The sequence below is a fragment of the Canis aureus genome, chromosome 7, assembly GCF_053574225.1.
Source record: "Canis aureus isolate CA01 chromosome 7, VMU_Caureus_v.1.0, whole genome shotgun sequence".
NCBI lineage: Eukaryota > Metazoa > Chordata > Mammalia > Carnivora > Canidae > Canis > Canis aureus.
Window position 1 is genome coordinate 66,552,442 of NC_135617.1, and position 23,280 is coordinate 66,575,721.

A 23,280-nucleotide genomic window follows, 5' to 3' on the forward strand; every position below is an offset into this window, starting at 1 on the left:
GCCTGATGTGGGACTCGATCCGAGGACCCCAGGATCACACCTTGAGCCAAAGGCAGATGCTCAACCACTGAGCCACCCAGGTGCTCCTTATTTTTAATTTTTGAAGATTTGTTTATTTGACGAGAGAGAGAGAGAGAGAGAGAGAGTATGCATGCACAAGGAGGGGGAGAAGCAGAGAGAGAGGGAGAAGCAGGTGCCCCACTGAGCAGGGAGCCAGACACAGGGCTCGATCCCAGGATCCCAGGATCATGACCCGAGCTGAAGGCAGAGGCTTAACCGAGCCACCCGGGCACCCTTTAGTTTATTTTTATATATATATATATATATTTTTTAGAGCTCCTCAGGTGATGCTAATGTACAGCCCAGGCAGAGAACCATACTGGTGACCAACAGTCCTGGGTTATCTGGGACATTCCAGATGTTAGTACCATAAGTCCTAAGTCCCAGGAACCCCCTCAGCCCTGGGCAAACAGAGATGCTTGGTCACCCGTCCCCAAAGGAACAAACACGCACTTTCTGAATCCTAGATCAAGACACACAGTCTGGGTGCCAATGACTAGAAATTGGTTGTTTGTTTTAGTTTATTTTTTTAAGTAATCTCTACACTCAACATGGGGCTCAAACTTATGACTCTGGGATCAAAAGTCGCATGCTCTACAGACTGAGTCATCCAGGTGCCCCTGGAAATTGGTTATCTGAGAGCTCAGGCTGGCGTGGTGGATCACAGAGGCTGCAGGTCAGCCCGTGCCAGGAGCCTGGCTCTTAAGGGGAGAGTGGCCGGCTGTGGGTCAGTCAGACAGGTCTCCATCCTTGGGCCCCCTGGGGCTCCAGCCACTGGCCGCCCGCTCCATGGCCTTCACCCAGCGGTCCCTCAGCTCCTCAGTTTCAGCCTTGAAGGTGTAAAGCTGCCCTGACTGTTGCAGCTGGAAGACCCGGGGATCTGCCTGGGTCCCAGCAGTCACCTGGTAGCCCAGCAGGGGGATGGAGGTGTGAGCCCGCATGTCCTGGGGGGGAGGAAAAAGAAAAGGATAAAAGGAAAGCCATGGGCCACTGTCTTTCTGTTTAGCGCCACCACCTCGGACAGCCAATTTGAAGTAAAAGCCATATACCCACTTCTCACTCCCCCAAACACCCACGAAGCAGGGTGGACTGGTAAGAGAGCACCAAGGAAGGGGAGGACTGGTTGCCTGCTGGGTACAGCTGTTGTGACCTGGAGTCCGGGCCCAGCTCTGCAAGCCACTAACCCTCTGCCTTGGAGGGAACCACGGACTCCCTGGGTCTCAGTTTCCTTCTCTGGCATTTGGAGCCAATACTACTCACCCCCATACACACACATATTGCGAGAGGGCCAGGGTCTGGGAGGCAGGTGATGGCATTACCTGAGGGGCAGCGTAGACATAGAGGACCAGGGGGTCGTCCCGGGGGATCACACACCAGCCCCGGGGGCTGCTCTTGCCCCATTTGTCCCCAACCAGCTGAAGGAAGCTGCACATCAGGCTCTGCTCAGACCCTGTCATGGACCCTTTCTAAAAACCAGAGAGAGAGAGAGAGAGAGAGAGAGAGACTGTCGGGTAACACAGCACCCAGTGTGCTTCAGACACTACTGGACTGGGGGCTTGACAATCACTATTTCTAATCCTTGTGGCAACCCCACAAGGAGGAGCTAATTGTCCCTGAGTCTCGGAGGGGTCCCATCAGGGACCTGGGGTCACGCAGCTGACCGGTGGCAGAGCCATGGTCAAGCCCCAGCCAGCCTGAGCTTGGGGCAGGTGCTGGGTGGGCCCCAGGAACAGAACGGGGGCCTGAGAAGGGAGCGAGCTGTGTGGCCTCCGGGGCAGGGCAGGCAGGGAATGGGGGAGATGGGGATGTGGTCAGAGGTCCATGAAGGGAACCACCTTGCGACGTGGGAGCCACGTTCGGCTGGGATGCGTGGGGGTGGGGGTGGGGGCTTCTCCCCTCCCGGGGAGGTGCGCAGAGAGAAGGATGGGAAGTGTGACCCCCGCGGGCCTGTTCTTCAGCACCCAGGACAGGGCCAGCTCGCGGAGGGCGCCGCACGCATTTGCTGAGTGGTGGCCCCTGGCCCTCACCTCCAGAATGCCCCGCCTCCTGTCCTCCCTGTCCTCCGGGAGCACGTTTCCGGTGAGGAACGTGTAGCAGTGGAAGCAGACCCGGTTGGGCCGGTTGTCATCGTATTTGAGCTCAGCCCGGTAGTCGGAGCACTTGGCACACACCACCTGGGGGAGGATGGGCAGGAGGTGGGGCGTGAAAGCACCCAGGGACAGGAAGAAGACAGAGCAAGCTTCGGCAGAGGAATGGAGGCAGAGGCAGGTGGTCCCCTGTGCTGGCAGAGGCACAGCGGGAGAGCCCAGGCTCTGAGCTCCGCCAGGTGGAGGCTCAAGAGCTGGCCCCCCCTGCAGGTGCCTCTTGATCCCCTTTTGCAAGGACGGCTGTTAATTCCAGGGGCTTCCATGCACACAGCCCTGCATCTAATCCACTTCTCCAAGCTCTCTCTCCCCTCTGCCATCTCATCTGATTGTCCCAGCCACCCCGCCGGGGCTTTCATCCTCACCCAACAGCAGGCGGGCAGTGACCTGCCCAGGGCCACTTGGCTCACCGGCAGCAGCTGTCCCTCCACAAACAGGACAGGTATTTAAAGTCCCAGGTTTTGCTTTAAGATTCAGGCAAATCTTGCAATCTGCGCAATCCTAGAGTCAAGCGTGTTCTAATAAAAAGTGTTGGGCTGGTCGTTTTTGCCGGGAAGACCTGTCATGTGTACTCGGTGGAATGGGGCCCATCCCCAGCCCAGCATGGAGAAAGCCCTGAGGCAGGCCGACATGGATCGTGCTGGGGAGGCCAGGAGACTCTGACAAGACTCAGAGACAAGCATGGGTGCTGCAGGATGTCACTTCCCGGGAGAACGGGGTGTCACAGTGAGCCCCGGATGTGGAACTGGAAATGGAGAGCATGACACAGAGATCAGGGGCTCATCTGGGTGCCCAGCACAGCACGGTGGCCTGGCAGGGACCCACAGGGGAAGGGCTGGCCTCCTCACCCTCACCAGGATTCCCGTCTGGCAGGTGGGGAGACAGAAACTGGGCATTCAAACCACTGAAAGGATGACTCACAGAATACAAAGGTATGCACAGGCATGAGAAACCCTGAAATTGGGCTCAGAGTATCTCATAGAGCCCCAAAAGAGGGCTTCAACTACCTTGGGAACATTTTACTTTATTGAGATTTAGACTTTTTGTATTGTTGGTGTGTACTTATTTTCTCCTCTACCAGTTGTTGTTGTTGTTTTAAATATTTGGTTTGTTTATTCATGAGAGATACACAGAGAGAGGCAGAGACATAGGCAGAGGGAAAAGCAGACTCCCTGCAGAAAGCCCAACGTGGGACTTGATCCCAGGCCCCCGGGATCATGCCCTGAGCCAAAGGTAGATGCTCAGCCACTGAGCCACCCAGGTGCCCCACCAGTTTTTTATTTTGAAAAATTTCAAACCCATGGACAAGTTGTAAGAGTAAGGCAATGATACTGCCCCCACCAAACTCACTGATTGTTAACATTTTTGCCACATTTGCTTCATCTCTCTCTATATATATATGTGTGTGTATTTTTTTCTGAATCATTTGAGTATAAATGACAGTCATCATGACCACACCCTCAGCCTGTGTCTCCTAAGAACAGGGGCATTTTCCTGCCTATTCATTATGTCATGATCATATTTGGGAAATTTAACATCGATACAAGATTTCTGTCTATAGGTGACTCATGATCAGATTATCCCCAAAGTTCCCAGTAATGGCCTCTGCAGCTGGTTTTGTTTTTTCCCCATCCACAATCCCATCAAGGATCGTACATTTCATTTAGTTGTCAGAATATTATATTTCTTCCCTGTACCTTGAAGGCAAGTCCATGGGAGTTGTTATTCTGGGTGCGTCTTCATATTTTTAAACTCTTTTAAACAAGTTCTTTAGGAACCAGTTACCCAGTTGGCAAACGTCAGTCGACTCAACCCTTATTTACAGATGTGAATCACCAAGAATAGTAGCGAATCCCCAGATCCTTTCTCTTTGGCTCTGATAGAACTTGTCGCTCACATCGAAACACAGGTGTGTCCCCAGTCCTTGAAATTTACTCTGTGTCCCAACTGCCATGTGATACATTTTGGGGACACCTCCCTGACTGGCCCCAACCTGCCCGGCTGGTTGTCTCTAGCCCCATGGAGCTCATTAAAGACTGAGATCAGAAAGAGCTTCTCTGTTTGCAGAGTAAACGGAAGGGGGTTGTCATGTCAACAGAGAACAGCTCAAGTGCAGCAGGTGCTTCAGAAGCAAAGCAAGATTTGCCCCTGATAACCAGGCCTGAGCTGATAAGAGGAGTGGACAGGTTCCTCAATCAGCTAGTGGGTGCTCCTCTGAGTGAGCCACACCTAAACTGCTGAGGAAGGAAAGGAGGAGCTCACTACCGCCCTGGAGGTACGTATTATAATCCCCATTGCACAGGCAAGGAAACTGAGGCACAGCTAGCCACAGAACTGAGAAGGTGCTGGAGGCCCGAGGACTTCCTTGGAGAGGAGTGGCCTCTCAAGGTCGTTCAGGAAGACAGGACGATGGGCGTAGGGCTGGTAGGGTGGTGGATGCAAGGTCTGAGGGGGGCTGAGGGGTTTGCAGGCCCCACCTGGAATGGGAGACCATCTCCCGGTGCAGGGTCTGGGGCTCTCAGGAAATGGTGGTAAGAACAGATGAAGGGGGGCATCTGGGTGGCTTAGTGGTTTAGTGTCTGCCTTTGGCTCAGATCTTGATCCCAGGGTCATGGGATCGAGTTCCACATTGGGTTCCCCCCAGGGAGCCTGCTTCTCCCTCTGCCTATGTCTCTGCCTCTCTCTCTGTGTGTCTCGTGAATAAATTTTTTAAATCTTAAAAAAAAGAAAGAAAGAAAAGAAAAAGAAAAAGAAGAGATGAAGGAGTAGGGCCAGCTTTGGGGAGCATCCTGAGCACATGGTCTAACCCCTGGCAAGCCTCATTTCCCCAGGTGCAGAACAGGGGTCACAAAAGCCCCTGCATCCCAGGTGGGTACCGTCAGGTCCGAACAAGGCCACTCACGTACCTGGCGCAGAGTTCGTGCCCAGCGCCTCTGGGTTGCACGGGTTGAAGCCGGCAGAGTCGGCTGGGAGGCCGGGGCGGGAAGGTGGGGCAGAGGAGGGAGCGCGTGCAGCCGGGGTGCTGGTGGGACTACTCACGAAGCCGCAGGCTCGGCAGTGGTGGCGGCGGCGCCGCAGGGCGTTGAAGGGCTCCCGGCAGCGCATGCACATGGTCACCATCTTGTCCCGGACCCACTGCGGCGCCCGGAGGCCCAGCTCCTCGGACTGCAGCTGTTGGGCAGTAGGTGGGCACCTCATGACCTCATGACCTCCTTCCGCACAGGCCCCGAGCCCTGGGCCTCTGCCCACCCACCTGCCCACGGCAGGGGTTATGTGTCCCGCGCTTCCCGGGGGCATCCACATGAAGCCAACTGGACTGACAAAGACTATGTGGTAAGTCAGTTACTATTACTCTCCTTTTTTTTTTAATTTTTATTTATTTATGATAGTCAGAGAGAGAGAGAGAGAGAGAGAGAGGCAGAGACACAGGCAGAGGGAGAAGCAGGCTCCATGCACCGGGAGCCCGACGTGGGATTCGATCCCGGGTCTCCAGGACCGCGCCCTGGGCCAAAGGCAGGCGCCAAACCGCTGCGCCACCCAGGGATCCCACTCTCCTTTTCGAGGTGAGGAAACTGAGCCCAGAGAGGTCAAGGGACTCAGCAGGGATACCCAGCAAGCCAGAGCTGGAGCTCAGAGTGGAAATCAAGTCCCAGATACTCTCCCTCTCCGCCATACCCACCTTCCACCTCAGTCTCGCTTTCAGCCCGAACCTGCACCGCCCCACAGCCCGAGCCACATGGATGCGGATCCCTTCCTAGGGAGGGTCGCATATGAAGGCTCCCAAAGGAAATTTTTGCTAATGGGAGAACCTTTGGCCCTGAGTTTCTGAGGTTGGGGTGGATGGGCTTTCCCTGGTCTCCTTGAAATCACTCCTGGTGGGTGACACTCCCCTGCCCTCCAGGCTGGGCTGGGCGGAGCAAAGAGAGGGAATAAGCGTGTGTGGCTGGTGGCTCCAGTGAAGGATGCAAAGGTTTCATTTACCTCCTGCTCCTGGGCGTCTCCTTCTGGGCCCTGGACCGCAGCCTTGAAGGTTTCATTCCGCTTCTCGATTTGGTCAATGGCTGCTTGGCAGGCCTAAGGGGGCATGGGAAGTGGTTAGGGGGTGACAGGGAGGGCTCATCTGCCCATCCATCCACACTGTGTCAACAGACATTGCTGAAAGCCTACTGGGTGCCCATCCCAGCTGACTAAAGGAAGGAGAGACTGTTAGCCCTAGACTACAGAGATGAAGACTGAGTCTCAGGGACATTAAGTGACTTGCCCAAGGCCACCCAGCTAGACAGTGAAAGGCAGCAAGATTTGAACGCAGGTCTGATTCCAAACTACCACAGAGCGATTCCAGAGGAAGCAGAGGGAGCATCGGGGCACACACTTTCTCCCTCTCTCTTTCACACACACACACACACACACACACACACGCATGCATGCATGCACGAACATGCACATGCACCCCTCCCTGCCCCTCAGCCTGGGTGGGTAGGCTGGGTTCAGAATCCCAGGGGCCCTGGAATGTTCTGATACCTGCATCCAGGAAATCATTTCTTCCTGGGACCTGCTCGGAAAGTGAACACAGGTTGAGGAGAGCAGCCCTTCCCAGGTTTTCCCCACCCAGCTGGGCAGCTCCATGCCTACCGGGCTTGCAGCTCCAGGGTGCGCTGCTTCCCGGACACCAGGAAGGAGTGGGGGAACTCTGCATCCGTCAGCTCCCGCACCTGGTTGAGGATGAGAGGGAGGCGACTGGTTCAGTCACATCCTGACCCCAGGCACTGTCGGATGGATGGAGATGGCTCATGCTCAAGGAACAATTCAGGGATCAGGACTTTCTCCATGGCCTCCCTAAACCTGTGGAGCCGAGCAAATGCACCTGCAACCAGGCTGCACTATAAGCAAACAGGACATGGAAGCTCCTGGAATTTCAGCAGCAGCAAAGTTGGGTTAGTGTGAGGTAGGAGTGACAGTTCTGACAAAGGAGTCACCAAAAAATGGAAATTGGGTCATAAATTGGGTTTGGGGCACACAGCTATTTCAGGAGCAGACCTAAGGCCTAGAATAAGACCCTCTATCCCATACAGTGAATGAAGAAATTGGTTGCCCGATTCAGAGAGTCAACAGACAATGCCATTTCCCATCTCTCTCTCTGTCCTCTTGTCCCAGAGCCCCATGGCCACTGAGAAGGCTGCCAGTCAGAGAGTGCTTACTATGCACTGGCCACTGAGCTCAGAGCTCTCCATACGTGTTCTCATTTATTTATTTACTTTTTAAAGATTTTAGTTATTTGACAGAGAGAGAAAGAGCGCGCACAAGCAGGGGGAGCAGCAGGTAAGGAGAGAGGGAGAAGCAGGCTCCCCACTGAGCAGGGAGCTCTTATGGGACTCAATCCCAGGACCCTGAGATCATGATCTGAGTCGAAGGTGATGCTTAACCGACAGAGCTACCCAGGTGCCCCAATATATGTTCCTATTTAACTTATACAATTGTTGAACCCACCAATCAATCCTAATGTTTAGCCATGACACGCCACCTGAGGGCAGCGACAGCCAGCGACCGTCTTGCATAGCTGAATCTGGTCAGGCCTCTAGGCTAACTACCAGTTGACGAGAAATATGGGGGACCATGGGACATGTTGTATGACACCACAGGGGTGCAAGCAGCAAAATCCAGACTGTGAGAAACGCTACTGGAGAATGAGATGATTTCTTTAATTAATAAATGAAAAAAAGGAGGAGGGGATGTGTAACAGATGCGAAGGGATGTAAGAAACACATCACAAATGATTCAAACACATCAGCTGTGAGAAGACATTTACAAGTCAAGGAAAACCAAAGGATCCTAATATTATTAAATAATTAGTATTAATTTGCTAGATGTGATAATGGTACTGTTGTCACCTTTTATGGCAAAAAAAAGAGTTCTTATCTCTTTTAGACACATACTGAAGTATTTATAGGTGAAATGATTATGGGTCTCGAGATTTGCTCTTAAATAATCCAGTGGAAAGAGGATTAGGAGGGGGAATGCTGGGGGAAAGACTGGCTTTGAGTCGACGATTGTTGAAGCCAGGTGATGAGTGTACAGGGGTTCATTGTACTACTTTCTTGGCTTTAAATTGTCCCTAATAGAAAGATAAAGAAAATCTTCAGAGTAATCTTGGGAGAGAGATGTTACTACCCTCATTTAGGAGATGCGGAGATGGAGGTTCAGAGAGGGCAAGAGACCTGCCTGAGCTCACACAGTATCTAAAGGGAGATTGAGGATTCGAATCAGGTTTTTGGCGCTCCAAGGGGAAGGGCGAGGAATATCTATTTCCACCCCGCCCCCAGAGTCCCGTAAGCACAAACCTCTCTCCCAGGCAGTATGTAGAGTCGCAAAGGGAAACTAAGGCATAGATAAGAGCCTGAGTGTGATGGAACTTTGTTGTTCCACCTGACGCTTGAGCCTCTCCGTTGCTCCCTGCCATGTGGCGACCAGGCGTTTGCCCACTTTCAGGGCAGCCTGCCGTGTCCCCGAGAACACTGACTCTGGGTACATCCTTCTTCACGTTAGGCCTGCTCTGCCCTTCAGGCCTTTGAAATCAGTCTGTTCCCTCTGGAAGGGGCCTGATGTGATTTGGACTGGAATCTGAGGCTCTAGAAGGTTTAAGAGTGGAGAGAAGCTCTTGTGGAAAGAGGTGTTTGGGAAAGCCATCCCAGTGGCTGCGTGCAAGGGATGAAGAAGGGCTGGATCCAGGGGAAATGAGCCTGCCTGCACTTGGGAAGAGAGAAGCTTTCTCCCTGGGGGTCGATATCAGGGAATCTGGCAAGACTCCATGACTAACTGGTGAGGGAGAGGGAAAGAGAGGAGAAATCTAAGGTTTGGGCTCCAGAGGTAAAAAGAAATATGATGCAGGACGCCTGGGTGGCTCAGCCGATTAAGCATCTGCCTTCAGCTCAGGTCATGATCCTGGGGGTCCTGGGATCAAGCCCTGCATCGGGCTCCCTGCTCAGCAGGAACCCTATTTCTCTCCCTCTCCCTCTGCCATTCCCCCGTTGGTGCTCTCTGGCTCTATCTCTCTGTCGAGTAAATAAATAAAATCTTAAACAAACAAACAAAAAGAAATATGATGCTTTTAGTAGAGAAAGGGGAGCTTCTGACCAGAGCAGTGGGGACCACCTCTGCAGAGGGGGAGGATGAAAGCTTCTCAAGGACATTTCCCGGATCTGCTGCACCCAGTCTCTACCACTCCCTAGGTCTGGGCTGGTTCAGGTGCCTTTGTGCTAATTAGAAAAAGACACCCTTTCTTCAAAACACTTTACTGACATCTGTTGGCAAACCGGCATAATATTCAGATTTTGTTGGAACAAGACACTTGACTGCCATCTGCCGGACAATGAGAATTGCAAATAAACAATCCGTGATGTCTGCTGTGGATGAGGTGTGCTCATCCTGTGGAGTGCCCAACCTACACAGTTGTACATGGAAGCTCTGGGTATCCCTTCCTTCTTCCTAGGCTGGCCTTGTGCAGGATGGCACAGTGTTAGGATCAACACAGACCTTGGGGGAGAGTCAGCTGCTGAGAACTAGGCCTCCCTGCTGTCCAGAAAGGAGGAAGCCAGGGGATCATAGGCCATTAGGAACCATCATGGTGGTCAAAGGCCAGACCTGCCTTCAGACTGCAGACTCAGAAAATGGTTCCTGTGCAGATGGCGGGCAGGTGGATAGCTCTGCACCTGCCCGGCCTGTGCCATTTGGGAGAAGGTGCTGTGCAGCCTCCGGAGCATCAGGTACAGTGTGCAGGAGATGCACTTACTGGGACTGGCAGGTGCCAGGAACCCAGCACGTATTGACGCTCTTGGTCCTGTCTCTATGTATTTTCTCTTTATGACTCTGTCTTGGCCTATTTCTTTGCTTTTCTATCTGTCAATCTCTGCCTCTTTTTCTATGTTTGGGTCTCTGCCAGTCCTAAGACAGGGCTACTTGTCTCCACTTCTATCTGTTACTCTCCATAAACCTGCCCTTCTCAATCTCTCTCACCAAGACTCCCAGAGATACAAGCCTGCACACACCCTGGCCTCTGGGACATTCCAACTACTCAGGAAGGGAAGCTGCTTGCCCCAGGTTGAGGGGCTGCATTCATAAAGACCTCAGTCAGCTCAGGCATGGGGAGTGGGATGGAATCCCCACAGGAACCCAGGTCCCCTCATTGGCCTTCATCACTCTCAGGCTGTACCCCATTTCCAGGCCCTTGATTGGGCCCAAATGTCAGTCAGGAGCAAGCCTAAAGCCCTCCTGCTGAGGGCTCTCAGAGGCCCAGAGATTCTTCAGTGGATGGGGGGTCCTGGCTCAACTCCCACCTGCCCCTCCTTCCTGCGGCAGATCGTGGGAGAGGGCTGGAAGGGGGTGATAGGGATACAGGATGGGGGAAATGGAAGGGTACCAAGATAATCTAGACTTGACCTCTGCTTCTCCCAGCCCCAGGCCTCAGGACATACTGGGGCTCAGTGACCAGAGAGGAATTGTCAAGAAAGCTCCTGGCTCCCTGACTTACTCCACTAAGCCTGCAATTCTGCATAAGCTTTGCTCCTCTGCGTTGAAGCCTTAATAGGACACAGTCCAGTATGGTGATTAGGTATAGAGACTCTGGACTCTGCTATACCCGGTTTGATTGCTGAAACCAGGATTTGCTGTGCGCTACCAAGCAAATTATAACCTTTCTGGGCCTTGGTTTCCTTTTAAAAGACTTTTAGGGGGACCCCCTTACTCTGTTGGTGGAGATACAAATATAGCCACTCTGGAAAACACCATGAAGGTTCCTCACAAAGTTAGAAATAGAGCTCCCCTATGATCCAGCAATTACACTACTAGGTGTTTATCCAAAGGATACAAATGTAGTGATCCAAAGGGGCATCTGCACCCCAATGTTTATAGCAGCAATGTCCACAAGAGCCAAACTATGGCAAGAGCCCAGACGTCCATCGACAGATGAATGGATAAAGAAGATATGATATATGTATACATATATACTTGCCGTGGGTTTTTTTTTTTAAGATTTTATTTATTTATTCATGAGAGACACAGAGAGAGAGAGGCAGAGACGCAGGCAGAGGGAGAAGTAGGCTCCACGCAGGGAGCTCGACATGGGACTTGATCCCGGGTCTTCAGGATCAGGCCCTGGGCTGAAGGCAGGAGCTAAACCGCTGAGCCACCCGGGCTGCCCTTTGCCGTGGGTTTGAACAAATGAATCATGACATGTATCACTATAGTACCACATGAAATAGTTTTACTGTTCTTAAAATCCTCTAGGCTTTGCCTATCCATCCCTCCCTCCCTGCTAACCCCTGGAAACCACTGATCTTTTTTCCTCCCTCCATAGATTTGTCTTTTCCAGAATGTCAGATAGCGGGAATCACACTGTGTGCAGCCTTTTCAAATTGGCTCCTTTCACTTAGCAAAATGCATTGGAGTTTCCTGCATGCCTTGCCATGGTTTGATAGCTCATTTCTTTTTATCACCAAATAATAATATCCCGTTGTCTAGATGTGCCACAGTTTATTTCTTTATTTTTTTAAAATAGGATTAACTACAGATACACTTACACACAGGCATGTACATAGTTATTCATTTGGAGTTATTCACTGAGGACGATCTAAATGTCCCTCAGGAGTGGGTTGGCTAAATGACTTATGGTGTCTTCTGCACATGGAGATGCTCAGTAGCTATGCAGAAGGGTGAGGGAGCTCCTAATGTACTGATGTGCACCAATCACCAGAGTTAGTGCTTAGCCGAAAAAGCTAAGTGCGGAACGGTGTCTATGGAAAACTGTTTCACCGTTTATGTGAAACATAAGTAACGAAGCAGTAACAAATAGGGGTACCTGGGTGGCTCAGTTGGTTAAGTGCCTGCCTTTGGCTTGGGTCATGATCCCAGGGTCCTGGGATCGAGCCCCAAGTCGGGCTCCTTGCTCAGTGGAGAGTCTGCTTCTCCCTCTACCCTTCTTCCCTGCTCATGTTCTCTATCTCTCTCTGTCTCAAATAAACAATCTTTTTTCAAGGAAGCAATAATAAATATATTATTAGCTTGTGTCTGTAAAAACTACCTCTGGAAGCCTTCATAAGAAGCAAAGCCTGTCTCCAGGAAGGGAACTAGGGGAGAGAGTAGTGAGGAGACTTCTCATATATATTTTTTACATTTGATTTTGGACATGCATTATCTATATTTTTAAATAATAAAAGTGTTATTTTAAAAAAGAAAAAACCCAAAAAATGAAAAGGAAAATAATAGCCCCTCCATTATAGGGGTACCGTGAGAATCTGATGGGATGGTGTAGGGCCCAACCCACGGACACCAGGCAGTCGGTGGGCACTATTATGGGCTGCTGTTCCTGCTCATTTGTGGTCATCTCTGGCTGGGAACACACACGATCCAGCAGCTAAGCTGACAGTGTAGACCCTTACAACTTAAAGTGTGGCCTGTGGACATGCAACAGTAGCATCCTCCCCACCCCTGCCTGAGCTGGTGAGGAATGCAGAGTCTCAGGCCCCACCCCAGACCTACTGAATCAGGACCTGCATTTTAACAAGACTCCCGGGGGTTTTATGTATATATTAAAGTTGTCAAAGCACTGTGTAGTTAATAGGGAAAGCAGAGAGAGGCCGAGCCGGGGTGGGCATTGCCCCAAAGAGTGGGCCAGGCCTATGGGGGCCCATATGGGAGAACTCCAACCTCAAACTTTCCCACCTCCACATTGGTCCAGGACCTGCCAGATTTGGGTTCCTGGACTGAGAACCCAGCATGGACCCTCCTGCTATTCCTCATCCTCAATCCCACCCTTGGGATGAAGCCTGACCATGTGTGGGCAGTCTCTCACCTTCATTCCAGCCACGTCGATGCGGGTCCTCACCTGGAATTGGGCGCCCACCTGGATGACCTTGGGTATACAGTAGAGCAGCATGTTGTTGAACTGTAGGAGACATGAATTGGTGAGTGGGTGTGGTGAGTGGTTGTGCAGCAGCAGGGCAAGAAGGATGGGGAGCAGGGCTTCCGTGGGAGTGGGTGGAGCACCACTGCATCTCCCTCTCTTGCCACACTCCGGGCCAGCTCACAGGAGTCACAGGTATGATGAGGAAGGGGTTGTCTAGCCTCCAAACCAATGAGGATGGTCACTGAAGGGTTGCCATGGTCTGTGGGCATCAAACTTACAAGGCCTTTCTCATGGGGGTTCAGGGCTGCAGGGGCCTATGGGATGTTACAGTTCCCTGCCCCCGACCTCCAGGCAGGACCAGGTGACTCCCTCCCTAACCCCCACCCCCTACCCCGGCCTTTTTAGTGCAAATCTAACTGTTGCTTCCTAGGGCCTATCTGAGAGACCCCTCAGTTGGAAATCCCTGAAGCCCACAGGCAGCATGTGACTTGTCTAAAGTCACCCCAGCACCAAAGCAGAGAAGGACAGAGAAGCAGGCTCTTCCCTGTTTCTCGTTGCAGGTAGACACCAGGCAGGCAGGACCTGGGCCAGAGTGGTCCATGAACTTCCCTCAGGGCGGGCTGCTTAGCATCCCTGTACCAGGAAAAGGTAGCGTTCCATGGGGTCGCTGCGGCGAAAGGAGATCTTGAGGACAGGGCCTTCGCGGAGCAGGGTGTTGGAGGGGTCCACTATGTCGCCCTCGAGGCCCAGGCGCTGGTACACCTCCCACAGGTCCTGCAGCCGCTCCTGGGACAGGGAGCGAGCCCTCAGCCAAGGCCACGCAGGGCCCACCTGCTCTGGAAGGTTTGCCTTGTGTGAACGAGGATGGGATGTGAAGGGAGAGGGCAGCAGGGGGCCAGGTAGCATGGGGAGAGATCAGGGGATGAATGGATAGAGACCTGGCTGGGCTGGGGGAGGCTGAGAGCTGCGGGGAGGGGGTGCAGGACCCCTGGGGATGCCTGCGGCTCCGCCCTGAGGGCCGGCTACTCACCATCTCACTGATGGCCGCGTTGGAGTGCTGAGCGGCTGAGAAGATCATGTCGAGCGCTTCTGAAGGGAGGCGCAGGGCCAGAATTAACTCCTGAAGATTGAGGGCTGGGGGCTGAGGCAGGAAGTCCTTGAGGCTTAACAAAGTGGCCTTAGGGCCTGCTCTGAGTGATGGTGGGAGTAGCCCGGCCCAGCACATGAGATGACCGGATGATGGGGGCCATTTCCCACCCAGAGTGGAGAGACTGGAAGCCACTGAAAGACAGGACTTAGGCCTTGGGCTTCTGTGACTCCCCCATCCAAGCCAGACCCAGAGGGTGCTGGGGAAAGAGCATGGACTTTGGCATAATAGAGGCATAGCTTCAAATTCCAGCTCTGCCCCTTTCTGGTCGTGTGACATTGGCCAAATCCTTGATCTCTTTGGGTCTGAGTGTCTGTAAAAAATGGCCAATGGTATAGATAATGTCTGTGAAGTGCCAACAATCACTGCGGATAGCTCATAGTTATTCCAACCATTTTAGCAGGTGTTCAGTAAGTAAATGGGAGTGGCTCAGGCCTCCCTAGCCCCGTGGGTTCCTTGGGGGTATCCTCACTCTGAGCATCGGCCCGGTCTGGGGCCTGGGCTGGCAGCTTCTGAACATACTCCTTGAGCAGCAGCTCGTAGCGTGGGATTCTCTGCACGGGTTCCAGCATGTGGTGTTGCAGAGTCAGGCTGCCGGAGGCCTCGCTGCTCTTGGGGAGGGATGGAAGGAGGAAGAGTGTGGGGTGAGGGTGGGGAAGGGCGGATCAGGCTGCCAAGAGGGTCAGGGGAGGGGGCAGGGCAGGGTGGTGCTGGAGCCTGTGCAAGCAGCTGAGCCGGAGGTACCCCAAATCCCTCAGGGAAACCAAGCCAGTACACACTGGGGGTGGCAGTGGAGACTCGGCCCCACCCCCCACCCAACCTCACCTGAATGCGGGTGATCACCTCCTGGAAGGGTGCAGACTTGTCAGTCCAGGTGGCCAGCAGCTCAGCAGCTCGCTCAAAGTTCTTGACATACTCACTGTACATCTTCAGGAATGGGGCCAGTTTCTGGATCACGTCGCCGATGCGGGGGGTGGCTGTCCTGCAAGAGGGCCACCCAGGTACTGCCTTCAGCCTGAGGACCTCCTCTCTTGACTTCAGGCAGGGTCAGGTTAGGCCAGAGCCTCTGAACCACCCCCCAAACTGTCTTTCTGCTGCATTTCTGGGTGCAGGTATGGGGGCATGTCACCCCCACGCACATGTGTATGGTCCAGCCCCCTTAGACTGTGAACCCTGACAGCAGATGCTATTCTCTTTCATCGGAAGACCCAATGCAGTGTCGGGCCCAAAACACAAACCACTTGAGGCTTCTGCTGTAGTGGTAGCGAGGACCACAAGCCAAGCCCTGCCCAAGACACGCTGCATGTCTCATCCCATTTAATTCTCACAACTCTGCAGGGGGTGATCATCGGTCCATCTTAGTAATGAAGAAACAGCCTCGGAGGGGTAAGAACATATCCAGGGTCATACTGTGCGCTGTTTACAGCAAAGTGATGGGGGGCCCTACAGTCACTGAAGCTGGCCTGCCTGAGTTTGATTCCCAACTGTTCCACTTACTCTAGCTGTGTGTTCTTGGACAAGTCACCTAACTTCCCTGTATCTCCATTTTTCCATTGGGAAAAAATAGGAATGATGGTAGGCATAGGATCATCTTTCAAAAAAAAAAAAAAACAGGGATGTCTGGGTGGTGCAGTTGGTTAAGCGTCTGACTCTTGGTTTCGGCCCAGGGCTGTGGGATCGAGCCCTGTACCCAGCTCTCAGCTCAGCATGGAGTCTGCTTCAGATTCTCTCTTCCTCCCTCCTGCTCACACACTCTCTTTCTCAAATAAATAAATAAAATCTAAAAAATATATATATCTTGAGGACGCCTGAGTGGTTCAGTGGTTGAGCATCTGCCTTTGGCTCAGGTCATGACCCCGAGGGTCCTGGGATTGAGTCCTGCATCGGGCTCCCCGAAGGGAGCCTACTTCTCCCTCTGCCTGTGTCTCTGCCTCTTTCTGTGTCTCTTATGAATAAATAAATAAAATATTATTTTAAAAATCTTTAAAAAATAAAAAATAATAACAAAAACAAACCAACATTTTATTGTGAAGAACTGTAAGCAATCATGATGGGAAAAGAATAAAATAATGAACCCTCTCTATCCATCACCAGATTTAACAATTACGGACATTCCTCTTTGCTGAAGAATTTTAAAGACATCCCAGACATCATGGCATTTCTTTGGCAAAATATATAAAGCAAGTAAGTCCATCACCACGTGCTTCAGTGGTCATCTCTGAAAATGAAGACTGTTTCTTGCATCACTGTGATGGCATCATCACAAAGACGGGGCGCCTTTGAAGATTAAGTGCGTTAATAGGTCTGAAGCCCAAGGCTGGGCATGTAGGAAGCCCTCAGTTAGCACCAGCTGGTTCCACTGGCTCCTAAGTTTCCCAGTCTAGTGGGGGCTTGACCCATCCCTTTCCCAGGACACACACATACTCATTGTCTAAGTCCCTTGCTGTGAGGACAGACGGACACCAGAGGAAGAGACAGTCATGGCCAATGGCAAGGGCAGGAACCTAACAGGCCAAATCCAGTGCCCTGGGGATGTCACACCCTGACCTGGCCCGGGCTGCAATCAGGGGACCCCAGGGGCTTGTGGTGTGCCCTCACCAGTCATCCAGTCGCCGCTGCAGCTCCGGGAGGAAGAACTGAGCGTGGAACTGGTAGATGGAGGAGATGTTGGAGAAGATGAGCCTGACCACATCCTCAGGGAAGGCCTTGCTGCTGCGGGCTTCCCTCAGTAGCTCCTGAAAGAACACCTGCAACCGCCACTGCTGGTCACTAGGCTTGTGGCAGAGGAGGGCCCCCCAGCCACATAGCAGCAGCCTAGAGGGACAGGAGCACAGCCTGGGGTCTTAGGGGCCCCTCCCCAGTTTACTGAATGCTTTCACCTCTTCAGTCTCCCATCATACTTGAAACAAGCTCAGGAAGAGAGAGAGCTGTGTTCTGGCCACTTTACAGATGGGCAAATGAAGCCTTAGAGACTCAGGGACTTGGCCAGGGGCTCGCAGCTGGTGAGTGTCAGAAATGGGCCCATCTAGGGTCACTCAAGGTCTTGGACTTCACCAAGCTAAAGATCATGCTCCAGATTTACAAATATTTAACATTCCTGCTTGGGGCTTATTACGAGAGTGTGAAAGGAGGTGGCGCTTGGATGGCTCAGTTGGTTAAACATCTGCCTTCGGTTCAATTCATAATCCCGGCGTCCTGAGATTGAGCCCTGCATTAGGCTCCCTGCTCAACGAGGAGTCTGCTTCTCCCTTTGCTGCCCACTCTGCTCATGCCCTCAATCTCTCTCTCTCGCTCACTCTCTAGTCTCTCTCTCAAATAAATAAAGAAAATATATATTTTTTAAAGTGTGAAGGGGTAATAACAGTGAGAATGTCAGGTGGTAGGGTGACAGATGAGGATTCTGTGTGGGGCTGGGAAGGACATGTGCACTCTGCTACATGTGAGGCCAGCCCAAGCACTGGGGATGGAATGGCCAAGTGGCATAAATGCACTAAATCCTGATTTTTGCCCCAACTCCAGCCAATGGAGATAAAGGACTAAATTCCTAGAATCATACCCCAGGTCCTAACTCTCAGTGCTGGTGAGGTATACAGAGGGAGAGCAAAGGTGGGGTGAGGAGACCTGGGTGCTGGGGCTCGGGGCAGCATGGGGCAGTATTCTGGCCACTGACCTGGTCTAGCAGATGAAGGCGTGCCACATAGGCCTTCTCTGTCTCCAGTAGCTCCTGGACGATCCTCTTTTCCTCAGGCTCCTGCAGGTGGGTGGAGGGGGAGAAGGAGAAGGAGAGAGACAGCTTTGGTGTCCTCTGATGGGGACCCCCAGTGCAGTCTCCAAAGATGTCCCAGTGAATGCCCACCAACCGGCACTCATGCCCTCGTACAATGTATCCCGGTTAGTGGTGGGATCGCTTGAACAAAGAATGGGGCAGGAGTAAGGGTATGCCAGTTCTGGGCCTAGGAAGCTTCTTGGAAGCTTATGCTCTCGTGGGAGCCATGAACCACCACATCTGGAGGTCTGGCTTTTCTGATGGAGAGGACACATTGAGAGGAGAGGTCCAAAGACATCATAGAGAGAGAGCCGAGGGTCCAGCCATGCCAGCATCCAAGCAGGACCAAGCTTCTACTGTCCCTGCCCAGGCACCAGGCTTGAGAATTGAGCTACCTTGGGCATTCCAGCCTCAGCCACCCTCTGGAGAGACCCTAGTATGGACTGAATTGTGCCCCCTCCTCCCCAAATCCATACATTGAAGCCCTCAACCCCCAATATGACTGTATTTGGAGATAAGACCTTTGAGGAGATAATTATGGGTAAATGAAGCCATAAGGGTGAGCTCCTAACCCAATAGAACTGATGTCCTTATAAGATGAGGGACAGAAACCAGGAGAGTATGTGCATGGGGACACAGTGAGAAGATAGCCATCTATAAGCCAGGACGAGAGGCTTCACCAGAAAACAACCTTGCCGGTACCTTGATCTAAGACTTCCAGAATTGTAAGGAAACATATTTTTGTTAAGTCACACGGTCTATGGTCTTTTATTATGGCAGCCCTGAGCTGATTAAGACAAGCCCCAAGTGAGACCAATATAAAAACACCCCAGTAGCATTCCAGTCAACCCACAGAACTGTGAGAAATAATAAAATGCATTCAGCCACTACATGTTGGAGTGATTTGTTATATGGGAACTGGTAACCAGAACCTACTACTATGATCGCCATCCCTATTTTATAAATGAAGAAACAGGCACAAAGATGTTAAAGTGCTTTGCCCAAGGTCACACAGTTAGGAAGCAGAAGAGCTGGGGCATGATCCCTGGCAGTCTGGCTCCGGGGTACATGGTATCACACAGCCTAGCCCTTGAACTCCACAGACAAGCCAATTGACACCCAGACCAGGGAGGTGACCTGTCCAAGGATCAGTCTAAGGGCAGGATTAGCCCTAACCTATATTTCTAGTTGCGATTGTTGCCTCCTTCAGTGAGTAAACTGAGGCCACACCTGGGAAGGGCACCAGGTTCACAAAATGGAGACTATTATAAGTGGTGTGACCTCGGACAAGTTCTTTAAGCTGTCTGAGTTTCATGTCGTTGTCTGAAAGAATCCTACAGTGGCGGGGGGGGGGGTGTGTGTCAAATCATGCCAGCAGTGAGGTACATTGTAGGCATTTAATCAAAGGCCATCAAGAAAGGAGAATCTACTTTCAATGGATCTCTGGTGACATAAGACCCTCGCTTAGGGAAGTGCTGGCTTTGGCTGGGAGAGAATTTGCTGAGAGGAGGTTAGTGAAGTGGTCCCCCCAGCTCCCCACTTCTACTCTAGCCCTCAGGCACCTGTGTCCCTGGCCCAGGGTCGGTCCCAGGCTGGCAAGATTTTCTCCAGGCCCCACTGGACAGCTTGTTCTTCAGGGAGCTCAGGTACCTCCTGCTGACCATCCTGGGCTCAGACCCCCTCAGGGTCTCCCCAAGGTTAGGCTCCTTCAATGGCTCTGCGGGTGGGGGAGACCTGCATCCAGGGTGGTGATGTTCAATCTCCAGCTTGCTGACACTGGATGCTGCTCCTGGAATCCTGGGGTAAACAAAACAGACCTGAGAGTTTCCTGGCTGTAAAATAGAAAGAAGACTAACACTTTCCTGGTGGGGATTTAGAGGTGATTAATGCAAATCACAGTTGTGATGGAGTGGTTCCCGAGTGCCTGACACTCCGGAGAAATTTGCTAAGTAAAACATCCACTTCCTTCCCCAACATCTTCTTGGAGGGAACTCTAGTCTTCAATATGAGTCAGTGTAGAATTGTTTTGTTTCCTGGGGAACTACATACTTCCTTCTTTAAAATGCAATGAGGAACCCCTCCTCTGCATACAGTGCTTTCTAAGTGGTAGCAGATCACCCTCATCTGTCTACCTCACCTCTGTTTTTAGTCTCTGCAGCAGGAAAGGCCCTAAAATCTTAGTAACTTACATATGGAGAGAAGTTGGGAGCCATGGAACACTCTAAAGGGAGAGCAGAGCTGCTAAACCTGGGGCTTATCAATGGGAGCTGTGCCCTCCACACCTCTAGTAGAGGGGAAAGCCAGTCTGGAAGCAGTTTTGCTATTCCTCCAGGAACAGGTCTTTGAAAGGGAGCTTTGTGAGTGTTTATCTTACCTACAGAGTCTACAGGCCAGTTAAATTCTTTAGATAAAAGAGGACACCCTCACTGAGTATATCCCATGATTGAGGCTGTGCCCATTCCCTTTGGTATGGAAAGACTTGCAATGAGAAGACAGGCTGGTTGATGGAGGACCAGACAGGTACAAAATCTCCAAAATTCTGAGAAAGGTTTTCATTACTCTGGTTTTGTAGCTAAGGAAACTGAGGTACAGTGAGCGTAAGTAACATGCAGCTATGGGTGGCAAAGGTGGGATTCATCAGGCATGCTGGCTCTCGAGCCTTCGCCCTACACTGCCCCTTCCCATTTGAATCAAGGAGAAACATGTCCGCCCCAAGTCACACCAGTGGTTGGTGGTAGAGAGAGGATTGGAAGCCAGTCCTCAGTGGCTCCTCATGGGCTCCTCCATCTCTCTGGCACCCCAGGGCCTGGTTCCTCAGCTCGCAGAAATAGCTGGGCCTCGAGCTTTCTGTTCTACATTTGGTTTCAGCTTCTGCATTTCCCTCCAAAGTGCCCCAAGCCAGCTTCTGTTTCCTTTTCACCCCTCAGTTTCAGATCAGCTAAGGTGCTAGAAGATGGCAAAAGAAAGCCAAAGCCAAGGCCACCGGCCCAGGGCCTCTCATCTGATAAGGGGAGACTCTGACCCTGCGGGCAAGATCTCCTCTGACCCCATTCTGGTCTGAGGGCTGCCTCCCCCTGCCCACTGTTGCCTGGGCACAGCACACAGGTTGAGGGTCTCCACTGGGCATGCCTGGCATGTTGAGTTGGGTGGTACTCTCTCCCCACACCCCAGGGGCGGGTGGTGGCCTGGGAGGTGGTGCCGAGAGCTGTCCTCAGTGCTGAACTAGAATGGGCTTGGCAAAGAACCCTGGGAGAGGTGGGGTAACGTCACCGGTGCAACAAGCTGCACAGCCCTTCTAGGTCCACATCTATGCCATGTTCACCTTGAAGTCTTTGTCTGCTCTGAGTGCCCTCAGCACCGAATCCAGGCCCCTCTCAGGAAATCTACTGCCTATGACTAGATCACAGTAATTCCATGAGCTTAGTGCCCAAAACAAATCCTCCCAGCAGGGATCATTCTTTCACCTCCTGTGTCCACTACGGTTCCTGTATGATGCTATGCTGTGCCACCCACACCCCCTTCAGGACTGAGGCTCTCTTCCCCCAGCTGCTGGCAGTATGGTGGCTGACAGCTACTGACAAGGTCTCCCTCTGGGAGTTGCCCTGGTTGAAAGACAGGTGCCTCATCCCAGGTCAAGCCCATATCCAATGACTAGTCCATGTGGGGGTACAAAGACCCCTTGCTTTGCTTCTATTAAAACAAGCTGAGGGGCAGCTCAGCTCCAGAGCTCCTTGGGACAGGTTGAGGCCTCTGTTTCAAGCTCACACAGTTCAACTTCTCCCAGTACTTCTAGCCTCACCCTGACAGCTGTCGTTCCCAAAACTATCCCCAGTAAACCTACTGAAACAGATTTCTACCTTACAGTCTATTTCCAGACAATGCCACCGACAACAGTCCCTAACACAGCCCCAGGTTTAAGAAATGTCTGCAGAGTAAATTAACATTACACACAGGCACGCTCACGCACGCGCGTGCATACACACACACACACCGCCCCTGCCAGGGCCACCAATGACCTCCACACATCTCGCCTAGTTTTTTCCCTTCAGATGGAAGCCTCTACCCATGAATTTAAAGCATTTTGAGCCCCCCTGCCTCTCTCTCTCTCTTTTTAAAGATTTATTTATTCAGGAGAGACACAGAGAGAGATAGAGACATAGACAGAGGGAGAGGCAGGCTCCCTGCAGGGAGCCCGATGTGAGACTCGATCCCAGGCTTGAGATCACACCCTCAGCCAAAGGCAGATGCTCAACTGCTGAGCCACCCAGGTGCTCCCCTGACCCCCTGCCTCTCTGTACATCCATTGTCTCATCAAAAGATGGGAATAGAAATAGACCTGCCCTCAGGAGGCTGTTAGATAATTAAATGAAATAAGTCAGACAAGTCACTTAGAATACTGCCCCAAAGGTAGGCTGATGATACATCCAGATTTGCCCAATACAATCTCAGCTTTTTCTATTGTCCCCTCCCCTCTGCCAAAAATATTTAACGGCGTCCACTTCCAGTCTTAATTGTGCGCAGATTTGAATGACAAACTATACGGCTGTCCTACTTACAATGAGTAAGTGTTTGAGAAGTATTAGCTATTGTTTCTGCTGGAGAGGCAATGGGTGGAGCCCCACAACCCAAACACTATGTTTGGTCCACCCATACTCACTCAGAACTACACACGTCTGGACTCTCCACAACATATCGGTGCATATACGCTCACCATTGCCCAGCTCCGGGGACCTGACCGCACTCCTCTATGCTGGGAGGAACCACCTAGGAGGTGTTCAGGATGGGCGCAGAGAGGGAACTGCTCACTGTGAGGGCCCAAGGTGGCCCCAGCCCTGATCCTCAGCCTGGAGACTGGGAGGGCCTATGCTCTAGGGCCTGGAGGTGGGCAGATGGGGGCCCGGGCCAGGCAGAGGAGCTAGAGGGAGGTTACCAGTTGGCCCTGGTGACCCTTCCCACCCCCACCACTCCATACCTGCTGTTCTCAAACACAGTCACCAGATTGGACACAGATGCCAGCTTCTCCTTACTCTCTCCCTCCATTCTGCAGGTCTCTGGGGTGGTCCTCAGCTACCCCTGAAACAGGGAGGGAGGCCTCCAATTGGCACCCTCGGGCACTCCCACCTGGGGTCACAGACAGGCTAAGGCATCTGGAAGGTGCTCTGGTCTTTCCAAGGAGCTCAGCAGGCCTGCTCCCTCCTTCAGAGTGAGGAAGGAGGAAGTGGTCCTGGAGCCACAGCCCTGAAGGGGAAAGGCCTGTGCTTCCTTG

At 52.2% G+C, this 23,280-nt stretch overlaps 1 protein-coding gene and 1 long non-coding RNA gene across 3 annotated transcripts; one reads left to right on the forward strand and one right to left on the reverse strand.

Moving 5' to 3' along the window:
* Positions 1-547: 547 nt before the first annotated feature.
* On the reverse strand, positions 548-23,269 carry FGD2 (FYVE, RhoGEF and PH domain containing 2). 2 transcript variants are annotated; one of them, XM_077904204.1, is made up of 16 exons: positions 22,987-23,269; positions 19,577-19,811; positions 17,919-17,999; positions 16,847-16,995; positions 15,074-15,230; positions 14,771-14,854; positions 14,132-14,242; positions 13,741-13,887; positions 13,048-13,140; positions 6,837-6,916; positions 6,726-6,756; positions 6,186-6,278; positions 5,244-5,375; positions 2,088-2,234; positions 1,380-1,526; positions 548-1,004 (listed from the first exon to the last, which is right to left on the reverse strand). In XM_077904204.1, exons 1-16 carry the CDS (start codon positions 23,052-23,054, stop codon positions 789-791), a joined length of 1,971 nt encoding a protein of 656 aa, XP_077760330.1. In that variant the 5' UTR covers positions 23,055-23,269; the 3' UTR covers positions 548-788. The 2 variants fall into 2 exon arrangements, with proteins under 2 accessions (XP_077760330.1, XP_077760329.1); XM_077904203.1 differs by having other exon boundaries at positions 14,132-14,190; positions 14,721-14,859; positions 22,987-23,266.
* LOC144317598 (uncharacterized) lies at positions 4,185-18,894 on the forward strand. The gene is made up of 3 exons (XR_013383610.1): positions 4,185-5,072; positions 5,428-5,537; positions 16,343-18,894. It is a non-coding gene; the product is annotated as an uncharacterized LOC144317598 (long non-coding RNA).
* Positions 23,270-23,280: the final 11 nt, after the last annotated feature.

What these genes read in the sequence shown, in the direction of transcription:
- FGD2 (XM_077904203.1), bottom strand. Translation starts at nt 23,054, where the DNA reads ATGGAGGGAGAGAGTAAGGAGAAGCTGGCATCTGTGTCCAATCTGGTG. An exon ending in ACTGTGTTTGAGAACAGCAG is followed by an intron (nt 19,812 to 22,986) that starts GTATGGAGTGGT and finishes TGTTTACCCCAG; the next exon opens with GATTCCAGGAGCAGCATCCA. An exon ending in AGACCGGGCCGATGCTCAGA is followed by an intron (nt 14,191 to 14,720) that starts GTGAGGATACCC and finishes GCCTCCCTTCAG; the next exon opens with AAGCGCTCGACATGATCTTC.